Raw genomic sequence first — 17,128 nt, 5'->3', positions numbered from 1 at the left:
TTTGTTATGGTTTTCTAAAAGCTATATACGAAACACTAAATGCTCCCAAATAATAATAATAATGGTTGGGAACTAAATACATAATAATATTATTAGTATGTATGTGCCAATGGATATAGGTAAATCACTTTTATTTTATTCGTTTTAATTATTATTTGAATAACTTATTGAAGTAAACAATAATTATTTTGAAAAGTTTTAATATTTTTGAAAATATTAATTTACATATTGTTATGTTATTGCAAAACAACATTAAAAAAAAATTTTATTTCGGAATCTGGGCCATTGGCTGATAATTGTTTATATAATATTACAATTTACAAGTAATTGTGTTTATTGAATTCTGAATAGATAAACAACAAACTTATCTGTCAATTTTTCACGCATCAATCTTTCATGATCGGCTAGATTTCTGCAGTATAATATATTATTATTTACATTTTTTTTTCGAGCCAACTGAGTATATTTTTTTCACGAATATCTATATTGACCGTATAATGTAATACATAATTTTATAGAGTACCCATGTCTAATACTATATCCAGAGAATTATATATTATAATATCTTATTTTCTGTGGTTCAACGTGCAATCTTATATGATTATATGAAGTCCTTTGTGTGTGTGTGTGTGTGTGTGTGTGTGTGTAGAATTGTTTATGCGCTACGAACGCAACCTGAGATTCGAATCTTTTTCAAAATTTTATTTTATTTCAGAGATCATATTATTTTTTTTCCTTTGACGATTCTTATACATATAACTATATAAGTGTCGTGCTCGTCGCGTCTGATGGGGTTTTCTCGAATTCGTTTCGTATTAAAAAGAAAAAGAAGAGTTACGCGGAGTAACATACAAATTAGATTTTCACGTCCATTTCTTCCCGACAAAAGAATTACAATATCGGCTGTATGTATATATACATTATGCATTATAGACTACAATACCGTCGAACACTCACGCACCGATATACTTTAAAAAAGTATTCTTTGGCAGTTTCGTCGTCGCGATAGTCGTTCGTCGTGCCTTTTCCCTTTTTCGTTGAATTACAGCTGGAAATAAAAACTTTACTTTTATGTACTCTAAAATTCTGTTTCATTATAAGTACGACGAAAAAAGTCGCATGCTTTTATTTGATTGAACACTATTGTTTTGTTTTGCAATCTTCTCTCTATCTCTATCTATATCTCTATCTCTCTCTCTGTCTATATCTCTATCTCTCTCTCTCTCTCTCTCTCTCTCTCTCTCTCTCTCTCTCTCTCTCACACACACACACACATATTATATACATTATATACGAATTATAAAAATAAATATTATAAATAGCCAATAATCAGAATAACGTTTTATATAATTTCGTACAATAGGTATTCTACGAAATGAAATTGGATAAAATACTGTTTTGTATTACAATATAATATTATTATATTGACGTAATGGTGTAATATTTTATGGGTATAACAGTGTTCCGCGATGTGTATACTTAAAACCATCGCCGAGAGACCAGTCAGAAAAAATTAAATATATTATATTGTTATCGAATGCGGTCCAACGGCAGGAAACAACAACCCGCTGCAGATTTCATAACATTATAGAAACGGCAAGAGTTCTAGGCCGATCGTGTCTGGGAGTGTATATAATATGTATAAAATATATTATTATTATTATTATTATTGCATGTCGTGAGCGTTTTATATCAAGAGTCATTTTTTGTTCATCTTACAGAAAAGCAAAAACAAAATTTAATTTTACGCGCTTTTCAGTATTCACGTTACTAAACGTTATATAGGTGCTGCAGTTGAGAGTTATTTGATTTTGACGATATAACATTTTCACTGGATCGGTGTTGAGTTACAGAAACTATGCTATTTTAAACATAACGTTAAACTGTAAAAACCTAAATTTCCAACAAAAAAATTCACTTACTAAAATTCACTTACACCTATAGTGCTTTTCATTTCAACACCCTCGATATTATTATTCCTAACTCACTTCTCCCGACTACCTATTACTAAAGTCTTGCACAATAGTACAATACATATAATACCACAGGAAGCACTGATTTCCGACGCACCACAAGTATATAAAAATTGTATATAAATTTAGGTGAGATTCGTATTCTTCGGAAACACGACATCAAAAATCAAGGGTTGTGCTCTGTTTTAAGTTTAAAGCAGGATAGGTATAGGCGCAACAAATACTAAGTTTTTTTTCCATAAAAATGTCAGTCGTAATCGCACTTTGAATAGTATAAACTATATAAGTGTATGTATATAAGATATAAAACACCAAAACTGACCGAGTAATGAGTACCTATATAAAATGATATTATAGTACGACACGTCGTATACAGCTGCAGTATATCACGCCGGAACAAAGCGTATTATTGATTTGTTATATTGTTATTATGTAGACGAATGACCCATAAAGGACGATAATATTATTATATATTGATGCCTATAATATAATATATTATTACATATTCGATATAGAGTAAGTACGCGACTGCAGGATTTCGGTACTGTGGCAGTATAATGATAGGTAGTATATATTATACGTATTTCAAATAGTTATACACACGTGTTATTTCACCTTTACTGATATAATATAAATATAATAATAACAATTAATATTTGTGTTTGGAATAATGAGATGGAAAATTAATAAATAAAGAATACAAATATTATTTTATCAATGAAGATTGTTCCGTGATCAAGTATTACGATATGCATTTACAATTGTCAAAATATAATAGCGATTGGCCTAAATTTCAATAAAATAATTGACATGGTAGGTATATGTAATATATTATATACTATATGTTGTACGGTCGCGTTGTATTTTAGTAAAATTGCACTGACTATATAGGGAGTTAAAAAACGAACGGGGGAATAGAATTGAACTAGAACTTTGAGAACTCTGCTATAGTACCGATATTTATAAGGAGTTAGGTACCTACATGTAGGCAATTTTAATGAAAACTGTTATTGAAAAAAAAATTAGGCGAAGAAAAATTAAGTAAAAAAAAATAACTACCTATAATACGAATTTTGTCAGCATGTTGAACTCGGTGTTTGTAGAGATTTTCGATTCCTACTTAATCACAATTCACAAAATATGTCGTCAAAAACGTCTCGAAAATTATTACACAAACGTCAAACACCCTATAGAACACAACCAAGGAAACTTTTAACGATAAATCGGAATGTCATCGTCTTCGAGTTGTCAGTCGTCAGAACAATTATTAAAGCTGCATGCAAAAAGTGACATCCATTTAGTAATAAATACGTTTGATAAGACCGACAAACACGTCAAGACGTCCAGACAAGTGATAACACGCTCGCGAATATCGATTATTTTCTATTGCGTAGTTATATACATTAATTGTAATAAGCCTCTAGTCTTCTATAATTACTATACTATAATAATATAACTGTAATCTGTAATGCCCATTGTGTGCTATGTTGAATTAGAATTATTTATGTACAAACATCAACCTAAATATTACGAATGTTGTTAAATGATAAAAAAAAATAACATATCAAATAGACTGTGGTGCAAAATATATATAAAAAAAAAACTATCAACGCTATAAATTATAATACAAAATATGCAATGATAACGCACAATATAATATTATAATATTATTTTCATGATAAAGATACGTACAGATCAGTCGTTGGAAATATCTTAGTATTGGTTTTTTGTATAGCAAGAAGCTAATGCGTATAGTAGCTAATAACTTTTTTTTTTTAACTCGTTATGCACGTACTGTTTTACTCCGGTAGTAGCTATATATTGTGATGATACTATATTGTTTTCGTTTTAAAAATCTCAAAAATTGTCAACTTTTCACGAGAATTTACAATTTCTAACTATATAATAAAAGGCGTGGATACCGCTCTGCTGTTAATTCGGTATCGTGTGGGTCACTGAAACGAAAGTATTAAATTTGAATTCAATGATATAAAATCATTGTCCCCATACGAAAAACTTAGGCTAAAATGTTTTTGAAGGAAAAATGGATGCGAGCATACTTGGTGCGGACCACTGTCACCGTGTATACATTGTTTTATTATTTTAATGATTCATATCATCACGAGGGTTTATTGTCAGATGTAAAACCTGGGTGCACGCCGTATTCACGTCGTATTACATACGGAATTTAGACCATACACTAAGGGCCTGTTTTACAATCATAGTTCAAACCTCGGTTACGCCTAACTCGCTGATTTTACCGACCGAATTCGGCGGTTTAACCTTAGTTTAACGATTGTAAAACGGGACCTAAGGATGGATCCATATCCCGATAATTTGAAGCACATATTATTAGCGACAACTCTGCGTATTATATTAGACCGATATTCTGTGAATACGTGAAAATAAATTGTGTCGCATATAATATACTTATTATTTATCTATTTGAATTAATGTAAAATATAAATATAAATCAATCGACTATATACCAACGCATGCGCACATAGCTTCTAATTCGGTTTGCGGTATCAATCAAGTGGCACTACTAGGGTGCTTTGTTCTAGGATGATCGGCGTGAGTAATAATTATATTGTATAATGACGTTATATTGTTCTATGTCCGAAGAGCGTAAAGATGTTTTTGTGCGCATCGGATATTGGCCATGACTGTCTGTAATCTGTATAGAGGTAATTTTTTTTTTGTCTGTCGAGGATTTCGTCCAGTTATGAAGGTTGAGTCACTCCGAGAGTATTATTTTTAGCTCGCGCGTGCAGATATACCTAATACAATCTATACCAAAGTCCTACTCGTATCATTTAATATATAATAATATATTATATGCATATACACTTCTACATTTTGTGAACTATATAATTGATAACAATATGTTTGTAATGTATATATTATATTATTATAGGTATATACGTGTTTGTCTCTCTCTATCTTTGTATATTATTATTATCACCGTTCGATGGCGATAGAAAAAACCTCAAGGACGGATTGGCTCCAGACAGCACGCCCCGTGCGAATAAACAATATTAATAACATAATGTATTATGCCGATGAACTCTCGCGAATATTTACTATCCGATATTACTGTACGCACTCACGCACGTCCGCGATGTGACGACAACGATTTTTAGTCTTCTTATCAAATCGCCTATACCTACGTATAATATCATTATTATTTTACACTTATACACCAAGTACAGATAATAATGCGCGCACAACTGCCGAAATTAATATATATTATTATACTAGGACGTGAAAACTGGGTACACCACTCTATGACTCTGTTACCTACAGTACTCAAACCACTATATTATACATGTTTAAGTATATTCTGTCTGCGGGAGATTTGATGATCCAACGGTCTGTAGTTCCGCGTCCCGTAAACAGAACTCAAAAATATGTATATGGCACTGAGTAATATTTAAGCATACCCTGTTTTCGCGGACACGCGGTATATACCACCTATATACCTATTAGGCGTACCTACGGACAATAAATAAATTGAGGTTTAGAGTTGTGTGTTTTATTTGTTGTTTCCCCTTAGTACCTACCAGCTATTATTACCAGCCGACAGGTAACTATTATTATGTACTGCCCTATAGTTGTAGTATACACGACCTAGCACAGTTTCTTTCTTCGCGTTTCCATTGTCTCCCGATCACAGTTTTCCGCAATAATATGTTTGTACAACACGCGTAGGTGGTAAATATTATAATGTAGCCTCATTGTTGTTGCGACGTGGTATATTATTGTGCTCGCTCGCGTAACAATTTGATTTTTATTCTGACGCGGTCGCGGCGTCTACGAAATATATATATATATTAAATGTAACAAAATATAAACATTATATAGTAAGTACTGTACTATATTCTCTCTCTAAAACTGTAACAAAATAAACATTATATAGTAAGTACTGTACTTATATTCTCCCTCTAAGACATTAATAATATTACACTGTTGTACCAGTCAAAAGATATCAACTTTTTTGAACATAACCTGTTCGCGAATCGCCTGTAGTGTGTAAACTGTACACGGGACCGTTCTTGTATAACTATATATATTATTGCGTTATTGCATATTATTATTGTTGTAGTTCGCAGAGAGATGAGATGCATTTCGAATGCAAACAACAGATAGATACTGAGCGCGCACTTAGACGCCGCCCGTCGTATAATATAATTATTGCGAGCTCCTCAGGCTTAAATAGTAATAATAATATAATACTCCCTCAAGTCTCGATGATAATATAATATTGTGATAACCGAAACCTACCTCAGCACGACCATTGGACATGTTATATACACACGAGACAAATGTTTAAACGAATAATCGAATAAAAGTCCTTACAAAAAAAAAACCAAAGCAAAAATAATAAGTACTCAAGAATTTAAAAGAGGAAACGAGTTAATTATAATATGAACTTATTAATTCATTATTTTTTTTATTTTTATTATTTAACCGTTGTTTGAAGTTATTTTTACTTTTTTATTTTTTATTTTTGTTTTTTAAATCTTTTTATTTATTAATTTCTTTTAACTGTTTATGTTATCATAGTATATTTACATATGGTAACAAACAGAATATATTTTTTTTTATTATACCTAATGCATTTTTTAAGATAATTAAAATCTATATATTATACTACAGAAATTTAATTTGTACATTTTAATTTGTAAGTAGGTAGTACAATACCAGGACTACCACTAATACTTCTCACTAAATTGTACTTGTACATTGAACTTACAACAATCTAATGTTTTATTTTATTTTCTGGTAATATTACATACCTACGATATATATTTAATTTTTGTTTGTTTTTTTGGTCGATTGTAATAATATTTTAATATGATATAAAAACAATATTATGATATTTTGACGATAATATTATCATAATCGTCTCGCTCCGCCAAATTATAGCTGCAGCTCCCTCGGCACACATCGCTCTCCTCTGACCGCGCTCTCGCTCTCCATCACTGCGGTCGCACTTATGTCCGACGTTATATTGGTATATTGTTCACAGTTGGAACGGTGATGGTACTGATGGTGGTGACGGTGGTCGTGCTGGGTACTGTCGGGCTGCTCACTTGCGTGCTGCATCACTACAATCAACAATACAACCCGTCCGTGCCCTGTCTGTCGGCAGCGCCCGGGCCGCCGCACCGCAGGCTTACCGCGCCGCCGCCACCGCTGACCAAGAAGAAAAAATCGACGACGACGACGACGACGACGACTACGACGGCATCGGCGGCGGCGACGGCTGTGACGACGACGGCTATCATCGCAGCATCGCCTGCACCACCGCTCTCGACTACGAACGGTGCCCGTCGTAGCGGCGGCAACTGTTGTAATAGTAGCAGCACGTCCTCGCGAACCGCCGTAAGTGCACCCTATCAACCACCCCCCGACCGCGGACCGTAGCTACGCGTGGTTCGGTAGTCGCTCGGTCGCCTAGTCAACTCGGCTTTTGTTGTTGTTGTTGTTGCTGTTGTTGTAGTAGTAGTAGTAGTAGTAGTAGTAGTAGTAGTAGTAAGCGTCCTAGGCGGCGGGCGACAGCGCGTGGTGTCGGCGGCGGCGTACCGTTCGCCGCCGCCGCACACGCTCATTTATTCACCGCAGTCGTGTTGGCAACGTAGCGCGCCCGAGCGGTTGAATTCAAATGTATTGATTATGATAGGGTCATATGGCTAGCGCTCGTGTATTTAATAGTACACCGTACGTATATAATATAATATATTATACAGATCAAATGTGTGTGTGTGTGTGTGTTTATATATATAATAATATATATTACATAAAAATGGTGTGTATGTGTCTGTGTGCGTGTGTCTGTGTATGTGTGTGTGGCGTGGCGTGGCGAAGGGCCGCGCGCGACGTTTGCGGCGGTGCCAAGTTTAAAATGGGTCGTCCCAGATTCACACGCGTGCCGCCGCCGCGTTCTCCTATTGTACGACTATGACGACGACGACGAACGCGTACGCTATAGACACCGACGCCTCCACCGCCTCCTCCGACGCCTTCGCCTCCGCGTCCTATACTCCCGTTGCACCACGCTCTACTAGACCACCGCCGCTCCCGACGAACGCTCCGCGTCAGTCCGGCGGTAGGATATAATATGTTATATAATGATATAATATAATATTATACCACGAGAGGAAAATCGTCATGTACCGGAGGAATGTACACGCGCTCGTCTCTCCGGTTTTCCGGCTGCATGTACTGAGATATTATTGTAGCCGTATACAGGTACGGATGCAGCTACGGACCGTATGGCTTTCAATAGACGATACGTTTTAAATCTTGGATATAGCATAATAGGCTTTGTTGCTATGATATTATATAATAAGTTTATGATAAAATATCTGCAATAATCGGCATGGGTTATTTCTATAATTTAACGTGTTCGTAACGTATACTTGAAGAAGCTAGGCGATAGGTACCGTTGTCAAATTAATAAAATGTGCGTTTCATATAACAGCTGTTATTTTATAAAATATTTATTACGATGAAATATAAAAAAAAAAAATCGAGGAAAAACTTACATGAACTTGTTTCGACCGCCCAAGTTTGCCTGGACTATAGTTGTTTTGTACTTTTTTCGATGTTTTTGATTCATGCGACTTTATTTAGAAACTGTGTATTTAATAACTTTGTAGGCGTCTATAGTCTGAGAATGCAGCTACGGACTATATAGCTTTCAATAGACGATACGTTTTAAATCTTGGATATAGCATAATAGGCTTTGTTGCTATGATATTATATGATATCTAAGTTTATGATAAAATATCTGCAATAATCGGCATGGGTTATTTCTATAATTTAACGTGTTCGTAACGTATACTTGAAGGAGCTAGGCGATAGGTACCGTTGTCAAATTAATAAAATGTGCGTTTCATATAACAGCTGTTATTTTATAAAATATTTATTACGATGAAATATAAAAAAAAAAAATCGAGGAAAAACTTACATGAACTTGTTTCGACCGCCCAAGTTTGCCTGGACTATAGTTGTTTTGTACTTTTTTCGATGTTTTTGATTCATGCGACTTTATTTAGAAACTGTGTATTTAATAACTTTGTAGGCGTCTATAGTCTGAGAATGCAGCTACGGACTATATAGCTTTCAATAGACGATACGTTTTAAATCTTGGATATAGCATAATAGGCTTTGTTGCTATGATATTATATGATATCTAAGTTTATGATAAAATATCTGTAATAATCTGCACGGGTTATTTCTATAATTTAACGAGTTCGTAACGTATACTTGAAGGAGCTAGGCGATAGGTACCGTTGTCAAATTAATAAAATGTGCGGTTTCACATAACAGCTGTTATTTTATAAAATATTTATTACGATGAAATATAAAAAAAAAATCGAGGAAAAACTTACATGAACTTGTTTCGACCGCCCAAGTTTGCCTGGACTATAGTTGTTTTGTACTTTTTTCGATGTTTTTGATTCATGCGACTTTATTTAGAAACTGTGTATTTAATAACTTTGTAGGCGTCTATAGTCTGAGAATGCAGCTACGGACTATATAGCTTTCAATAGACGATACGTTTTAAATCTTGGATATAGTATAATAGGCTTTGTTGCTATGATATTATATGATATCTAAGTTTATGATAAAATATCTTTAATAATCTGCACGGGTTTCTAAATTTCTATAATTTAACGAGTTCGTAACGTATACTTGAAGGAGCTAGGCGATAGGTACCGTTGTCAAATTAATACAATGTGCGGTTTCACATAACAGCTGTTATTTTATAAAATATTTATTACGATGAAATACTTGTACACGAACTATTGCTTCAACCGCCCTCGACTAGTTGGTTTGTACTTTTATCAATGTCTTTGACGCATGCGACTTTATTAATTAGAAACTATAATCGTACACCATAGTATCGGTGAACTGAAATTCGACTACTAGTTAGAACAGCACTTGACCAACTTTGACCAGTGTTTCCTACATAAATTGTGTATTTGATAACTTTATGGGTGTATAGTCTGAGAATGCAGCTACGGACTGTATGGCTTTCAATAGACGATACGTTTTAAATCTTGGATATAGCATAATAGGCTTTGTTGCTATGATATTATATGATATCTAAGTTTATGATAAAATATCTGTAATAATCTGCACGGGTTATTACTATAATTTCACGAGTTCGTAACGTATACTTGAAATAGGCGGTAGGTATACCTAGGTACCGTTGTCAAATTAATAAAATGTGCGTTTTATATAACAGCCGTAATTTTATATAATATTTATTACAATGAAATATGAAGAAAAAAATCGAGGAAAAACTTATACACGAACTTGTTTCAACCGCCCTCGACTAGTTGGTTTGTACTTTTATCGATGTTTTTGATGCATGCGACTTTATTTAGAAACTATTGTCGTACAACGTAGTATCGGTGAACTGAAATTCAACTACCAGTTAGTACAACACTTGACCAACTTTGACCAGTGTTTCCTCTATATAAATTGTGTATTTAATAGCTTTAATATATATTTATTTATACTCGTGTCAGTTATTTGTCTGTTATAAAAACGAGTTACCCATACGTTTGTCCATAAAACGAGTTTTTTCGACAATTTAATTCGACTAATTTTAAATTTACACCTTTACACTCCCTGACAGACGACGCCTTATGGTTTGACAAAATGCACATCATGCACGTAAAGCATCAATTTTCTTTTTTCGTATAGTTCATAATGTTAAAGGAAATGAAGATTTTTTACGAGCGTTTTAACGAATATGTATATCTGTGTGAATTATTTATTCATCTTATATTTATATATATATATATAATGAACATGTGGATAAACCCATGTATAATTTATTGTAAAAATTTTTTTTTCGTTAGTTGTGGAAAAAAATAATGTAAATACACCCGAAATGTTCATAATATTGTCAATTAATAATCAACGTATAATATAGTCGATACGATAAAGCGTTTTTAAATAAATAATGCAATTCAATTATTTTTTTAATATAATGCAATTATTCCTGTGTTTTTTTACTGCTGATATCTTATAAAATCCACAAAATTGTATTATTACTTGCGATGATTTCGTTGCATAAATCCATATAACGATAATACATTTTAGTATTTTACGATTATGTTTATTATTGTATACCAATAAGGCTATATGATATATTATAAATTATAATGTAGTATGCATTGTTTAGTGTTTAAGAATTAATATTTGGCATTTGAATGGTTTTATTATTTAGCTGAAAAACGAATTTTTTCGTATTACGATGTCTGAGACCGGAACTATACAAAAAGATTTTTAATACCGAATAATGAGTGTATCTACGTATGCTTTAAGGATTTGAAAAACGTACCTCAAATACGTATATATATATAGTTATATATTGTATACGGCGTACTCCATTTTCGCAATCTTAAAACTTAAAAGCACTCGACGACTATTAACTTTGACCCAATTCAGTTTTAAGATTTATCGCATACAACCCAAGTGCGAAGAAAGAATCGAATACGTTTATATTTTTTTGGTAGTTGCTTTTCTTTCAAAATTAATGAAAGTGTCATCACTGGGTGGTTTCTTTCCTCAAATTGTATGACTCATGTTCTATTGTTTTCACATACTTATTATGTCTACGATATAGATTGTATATTTTCTTTAAAAAAAAAATTGCTTTTCCTTCAAAATAATATTCTTCTCAGAATTTTAACCTGCCGTAGCCATTAAACAATACGACTCCAGCTAATATATGCAGTCATTTAATTTTTATAATAATTGTTAACTAATATATATTATAGTATCGTGAAAAACTATCAATTTACTCAGATCGGTAAAATGGTAATCGAAATACAAATCCCCGACCCTAGGAAAAAAAATCTCTAGACTACAATATTACCCACAACCACATGCAAATGGTTGAACAAATATTTTTTAAACGTTAATTAGTATCTATAATTACCACATTATTAATATCTAATGCAAATACGTGTATTATATTATATTATACTACCAATATTATATCATTCAAAAAAATGAAATATATAGTGATAATAGAATATTAATGATAATATAAATAATATTTTGTTTAATTATTACGATAATATATTCTGTCGTGTAATTCACCTTAACTACAAAAATTTGCAAATTATAATACTGTAGCTTAAAATTTTAGAAAATTATTTATAATATTATATACATTAATTCTTTGAATGATATAATATAGTAATATAAAATATTATTGTTCATTTTTCGAAAATTATTTATAGTATTATATATATTAATTTTTTGAATGATATGATATACGTATTTTTAATTAAATATTAATAATGTGATGGTTGTAGATATTAATTAACGTTTAAAAAATATTTGTTCAACCATTTGCATGTGGTTGTGAGTAATATTGTAGTCTGTGGATTTTTTTCTGAGGATTTATTTTCCCGGGGATTTTTATTCCGCAGTTCGATAAAATATATTTGCATAGGTAATAGAAAATATTACGTATAATACATGTTTCACGGTTGCACGCATATATAGCATATATAGGTACTTACTAAAAATGCATTCAGCTTTCATATTAAATATTATATATCATATAAAACGACCTAGTTGTAAAGTTTGTGTAACAAAGTTTTCAAAAGAAATAATTATAGACTCTTCGAGCTCGTTGCCACCTCACGAGGTCAGCGTGTAATTCGTATCGTATAGTTAAAAATTATTATAATAATATTTGTTGAAAACGACCGAGGTTTCCGTTTCTAATAATAATATTATCACCTCGCGGTGAAAGACCATAAGATCAAATAATCGGACAAGGCAACGGCGAAGCTGCAATAACGTTTCTGTGCGTATACTGCTATTACAACTTCTATAATTATTTTTTAGGATTTAGAGAGGTTACAACGTTTTACCATTCGATTAATTCGCAAACGGGTAATAGCGACAGTTTAATATTATTGTTATTTCAACGTGTTGGCGCATTTGTCGATCGATTGATTTCATGTCCAATAATTGATGTGCACGAAAACCCATCGAAGGTATATGGAAAGTGTGTGAGCGGTGGAAGTGGTATCGAAAAAGCTGCGCTTTTATGTTATCACCCGAATGTTATTATATTTGAAGAAATTTTTCACGCCGCGAATGTTTGTCGAAAAATAATGTTCAAAATAATTGGACGTGAGGTGGACACATTATAGTAGGCACTACCTGATCAAACATATATATTGTTATTATGTATACATTACAATACTATATTGAATGAGTCTATGTGGTGTAGGTATTCGAGAGTTCGCTGCTCCTCGTGCTTTAAACGAAAAAGTGAGGGCCTAATCGTAGGTAAATGTACGTAAATGTACGTACTTCGTCATAGTTTTTATGTTTTAATTTAATCTGTTTGTGCACGGAGACCCGCGCAAATGCCCTTCGACTCTTCGAAACAATGCGTGTTTCGCGTCAAATGATAATCACTCTGTATACGGTGGCTCCTATAATCGTTTTCCAGTCCGTCCCGGACGTTTTTCCGCGGTATACAGAGCGGAACAGAACACGACGACGATTATTCCGAGCTGGTTTAATCGTGCGTGCGCGCGCATGCTTTATATTCGTGTGTAATAATAATAATAATAATAACATACAATATGTACAGACGTATTACCTAAGTACTGTGCGCATGATATTATTATTATTATTATCATAATACGGGTACGGACTGCAGCAGACGACTCAGTTTTACACTGAAATTACTGAAATATGACGAATTTTGACTGACGGGGAGGGTGAACAGAAAAAAAAAAATAGGGAAGAGTGACAGAGGGATCGAAATAAGAGGGAAAAAAAAGAGTAAAATAAACGGTCGTGTGAAAGGGAGATTATATATAGTAAATACACACGCACACACACGTGCGCACAAACGCTCACACACACACACACACACACACACAGACAGACACACACAAACTCGCGCGTGCGTGTGTGCCCCCCTTTCATTGTCTGTGCTGCAGGGGCACTCCGCTCCCTCGGCGCGGGACGCGTCGCATCTCGCGGGGCCGCCGCCGAGTGAGTTTTCCCACCGCCGAAAGGGAAAGGACGATAATATATTTTTACGGTATATAGTGTATATGTATATATACATTTTTTTTTTTTTTTTTATCACGGAGGGACCTTTGAGTAACGGTTTTCACTCGGGCGTGTACGTTTCGCTGCCGCCGCCGCCGGTGCACAATATAAAATATTTTATTATTATAATATATTATTATTGTGTTATTATGTACGTACGCATAATGATAATAATAGTAGTCACACGCACGTCTCGGGGTAAAAAAAAAAAAAAAAAAAAAAAAAGAGTGTGGTTTGAAATGGTTGTCGGTCGGCAGCGACACGACGATCGTGCGGCATTTGTGACGCGCGTGTCCGCCGGGTCTCGTCCGACGTGAAAAACGACGACCTGCCACGGTGGAAATAACATAACATAATGCGTATTATCGAAATCGTATATCATAATATCATATCATTAAAATTATAAATTTTGCTAAATTTAACGCCGCGTGGGATCGCGGGTCTCGCGCAGAGTCGGGAACCATGCGAACTGTCCACGGCCCCGCCACTAATTGTTGTCTACGTTAGTAAGAAAAAACATGCACTCGACCGGTATATAATATGTCAAATAACAATATTATATTTTACACGCGCGCGCGTTTTCCACAATATAATTAATTTTCGTATACTGGTGTATCGTTGTAGCGCGTTCACCGTGTATACGCTCGCAATCGATATAATGTCGAGAGCAAAATATTTGTTATTCCAACGTATAAATATTAATTTTCCGCGTTTTTCTGCTGCAGATGTTGACGATGCGAAGCAATAACGGCCTGTCCCGAGAACACGACCGGCAGGTCCGGTTGCACTCGGTCCGGACGGACCTGGAGTTGGACATGCCGCCGCGAATCCATTTGCCGGACGGCGAGGAGTACCCGTACGGCAGCATGGCCAAGTTGCATTTGCGGAATTCCGAACAAGTACGTGCACCTATATGTAACATATAATATTACGGTCAAACTGTCGACATGTTTTCAATATTGTGCTCGAGAAATAAATAAATATGCATTTCGCCATTAATAGAGTATACCATTATGATATGATATAATATAGGTACAATAATATAATATAATATAATACCAGCCACTAACCTATACCAGCTGCCACTCGCGAAATGTTTTATAAGAAAATATAAAAACAACGACCCCGTTGTGTAAGCTCCTCGTCGCGTCTCGTCCGTCGAAATGTTTTCCCAGACATGTAATTATTGTATATTATATATTATTGTATTCCATATTCTGTCTCGCGTGTATTATCGGTGTTCAGACTTATCTAGATAATTATTTGTTCATCTTTTATCTTATCTAGATAAACAGTTACAAGATGTCTAAACGTTCATCTTAGATAATTTTTTTACTAACCTAAATAAATTCATCTAGATACATATTTTATTGATGAAAATCGCGAAATTGTACAAACACATTTTAAATATTTATACAGATTCTCAAACCAAGTTTATGGTTTATAAATAATGCAATTATTTTTATTTATATCGTTATCATTATTATGTTCCTATAGTGCCCAACTAAAATATACCTAAATTTAAAATCCATTTAAAAAAAATTGTATCTTTTTTTTATCTAGATAAAAAAGTATTTATCTTTATCTAGATAAATATGAGTTAAGTTATTTTTTATATCCATCTAGATACATTTGAGTTGCATTATCTTTATCTAGACTTATCTATCCGAACACTGTGTATTATATATATTATATAAAGTTCAATATTCGCCAAATATAATCATAGCTCAATCCCACTTTTTCATTTAAAAATGAACGACTCGATCAAATTATGAATTTCGGAATTGTCAAGTTTACTCGAGGACTATGTAATTATTTTCAATTATTTAGATTTTTATACAATCTCGTAAGTATTCTGTGGATATGTGAACTTTTTTTTTTCAGTAAATTGTTAATCAGATTGTTTTTTAAAAATTTTGAACTATCAAAAAAAATGTTTAACAAGCAGTATCTGAGCTATTCAGATTTATCTTAATGATGATTATAGTCCTTGAAAATGGTTTTAGAAAACGTAAAAGAGAAGTAATATTGGAAATTATAATATTTATAATACTTGGACAATTTTCACAAATTATAACATTTTGTTGGAATACAAAAATAATTTTTATAAATTGGTTAAAATCATTATAACCCCTATATTATCCAAATCCATTATCAAAGACCTATTATCCTTAATATTCAAAGTTAAATAACTCAAAAACTACCTGTTTGGATTTCGATTGAGATACAAAAACATTCTCAAAATAGTCATCTGATTAACAATTCAATAAAAATCGGTAATTCATCCCATATGAAAAAAGAAGTTGGTATCGCCACAAGACACTACTTAAATGGTATGACAAATCTAAGTATTTGAAAATATGGTGTATTAAAAAAATTATAGTACTATTGGTATTCTTGAAAGTTTTAAAAATGATAAATTCATTACTAAAGAAAAAATAGGGAGGTGAGAGCATTCTCGGCGAATAAAAAATTACCTTGTATACAATATATTATATAGGCATGTGGCTGAATTCCCGTAGATATAGTGGCGTAACAGAAAAATCAACACAAGCTCATAAAATAAAATTTTATTTATTTTCTTTGGACAACGAAAACGACACTATTTTTCTATTCCTCTTGTGTGCAGGCATAAAAAAACTTAAATTAAAAAAAAAAAAAAAAAAGATTCCACTCCGCCTATTTCAACAACACTATCAACTATAATAGCATCGACTTATCTGATGTGTACGGCGGTACCCGTTTAATTAATAATAATAAATGTCGTTAATCGTCTTTGTCGGCGTATACAGTTATAAATACCACTGACGACGTTCGGAATAGGAGTGGCCCTCCCAATAAAAATAATAAAAACAGAATATTGCGTTTAGGAGGTATCGTCGTCGTATATGGCGGTCTGCAGTCTTGCAGTGTAATGAATAATCCTAGAAATGAATAGTTCATATTTGCATTATTGCCTATGATACCGAAACACCGTCCAGTCGATAACCAGTAGTACCTACCCACGGGTTGTACTACGAATTGTAGTGGCGTAC

At 33.3% G+C, this 17,128-nt stretch overlaps 1 protein-coding gene across 1 annotated transcript in view; it reads left to right on the top strand.

The window, feature by feature from the left end:
- The window catches only part of LOC132940711 (uncharacterized), a 35,049-nt gene that overhangs the window by 11,279 nt on the left and 6,642 nt on the right, over positions 1–17,128 (top strand). Inside the window, exons 2-3 of the mRNA XM_061008422.1 lie at positions 7,006–7,361; positions 14,819–14,992. Coding sequence (XP_060864405.1) covers positions 7,017–7,361; positions 14,819–14,992 — 519 coding nt within the window. The 5' untranslated portion in view covers positions 7,006–7,016. The remainder of the gene's footprint in view (positions 1–7,005; positions 7,362–14,818; positions 14,993–17,128) is intronic.

The sequence above is a fragment of the Metopolophium dirhodum genome, chromosome 3 (genome assembly GCF_019925205.1).
Source record: "Metopolophium dirhodum isolate CAU chromosome 3, ASM1992520v1, whole genome shotgun sequence".
NCBI classification, from domain to species: Eukaryota; Metazoa; Arthropoda; class Insecta; order Hemiptera; family Aphididae; genus Metopolophium; species Metopolophium dirhodum.
Note: the sequence above shows the minus strand (reverse complement) of the source record. Positions and strands in the feature narration are given on the sequence as shown.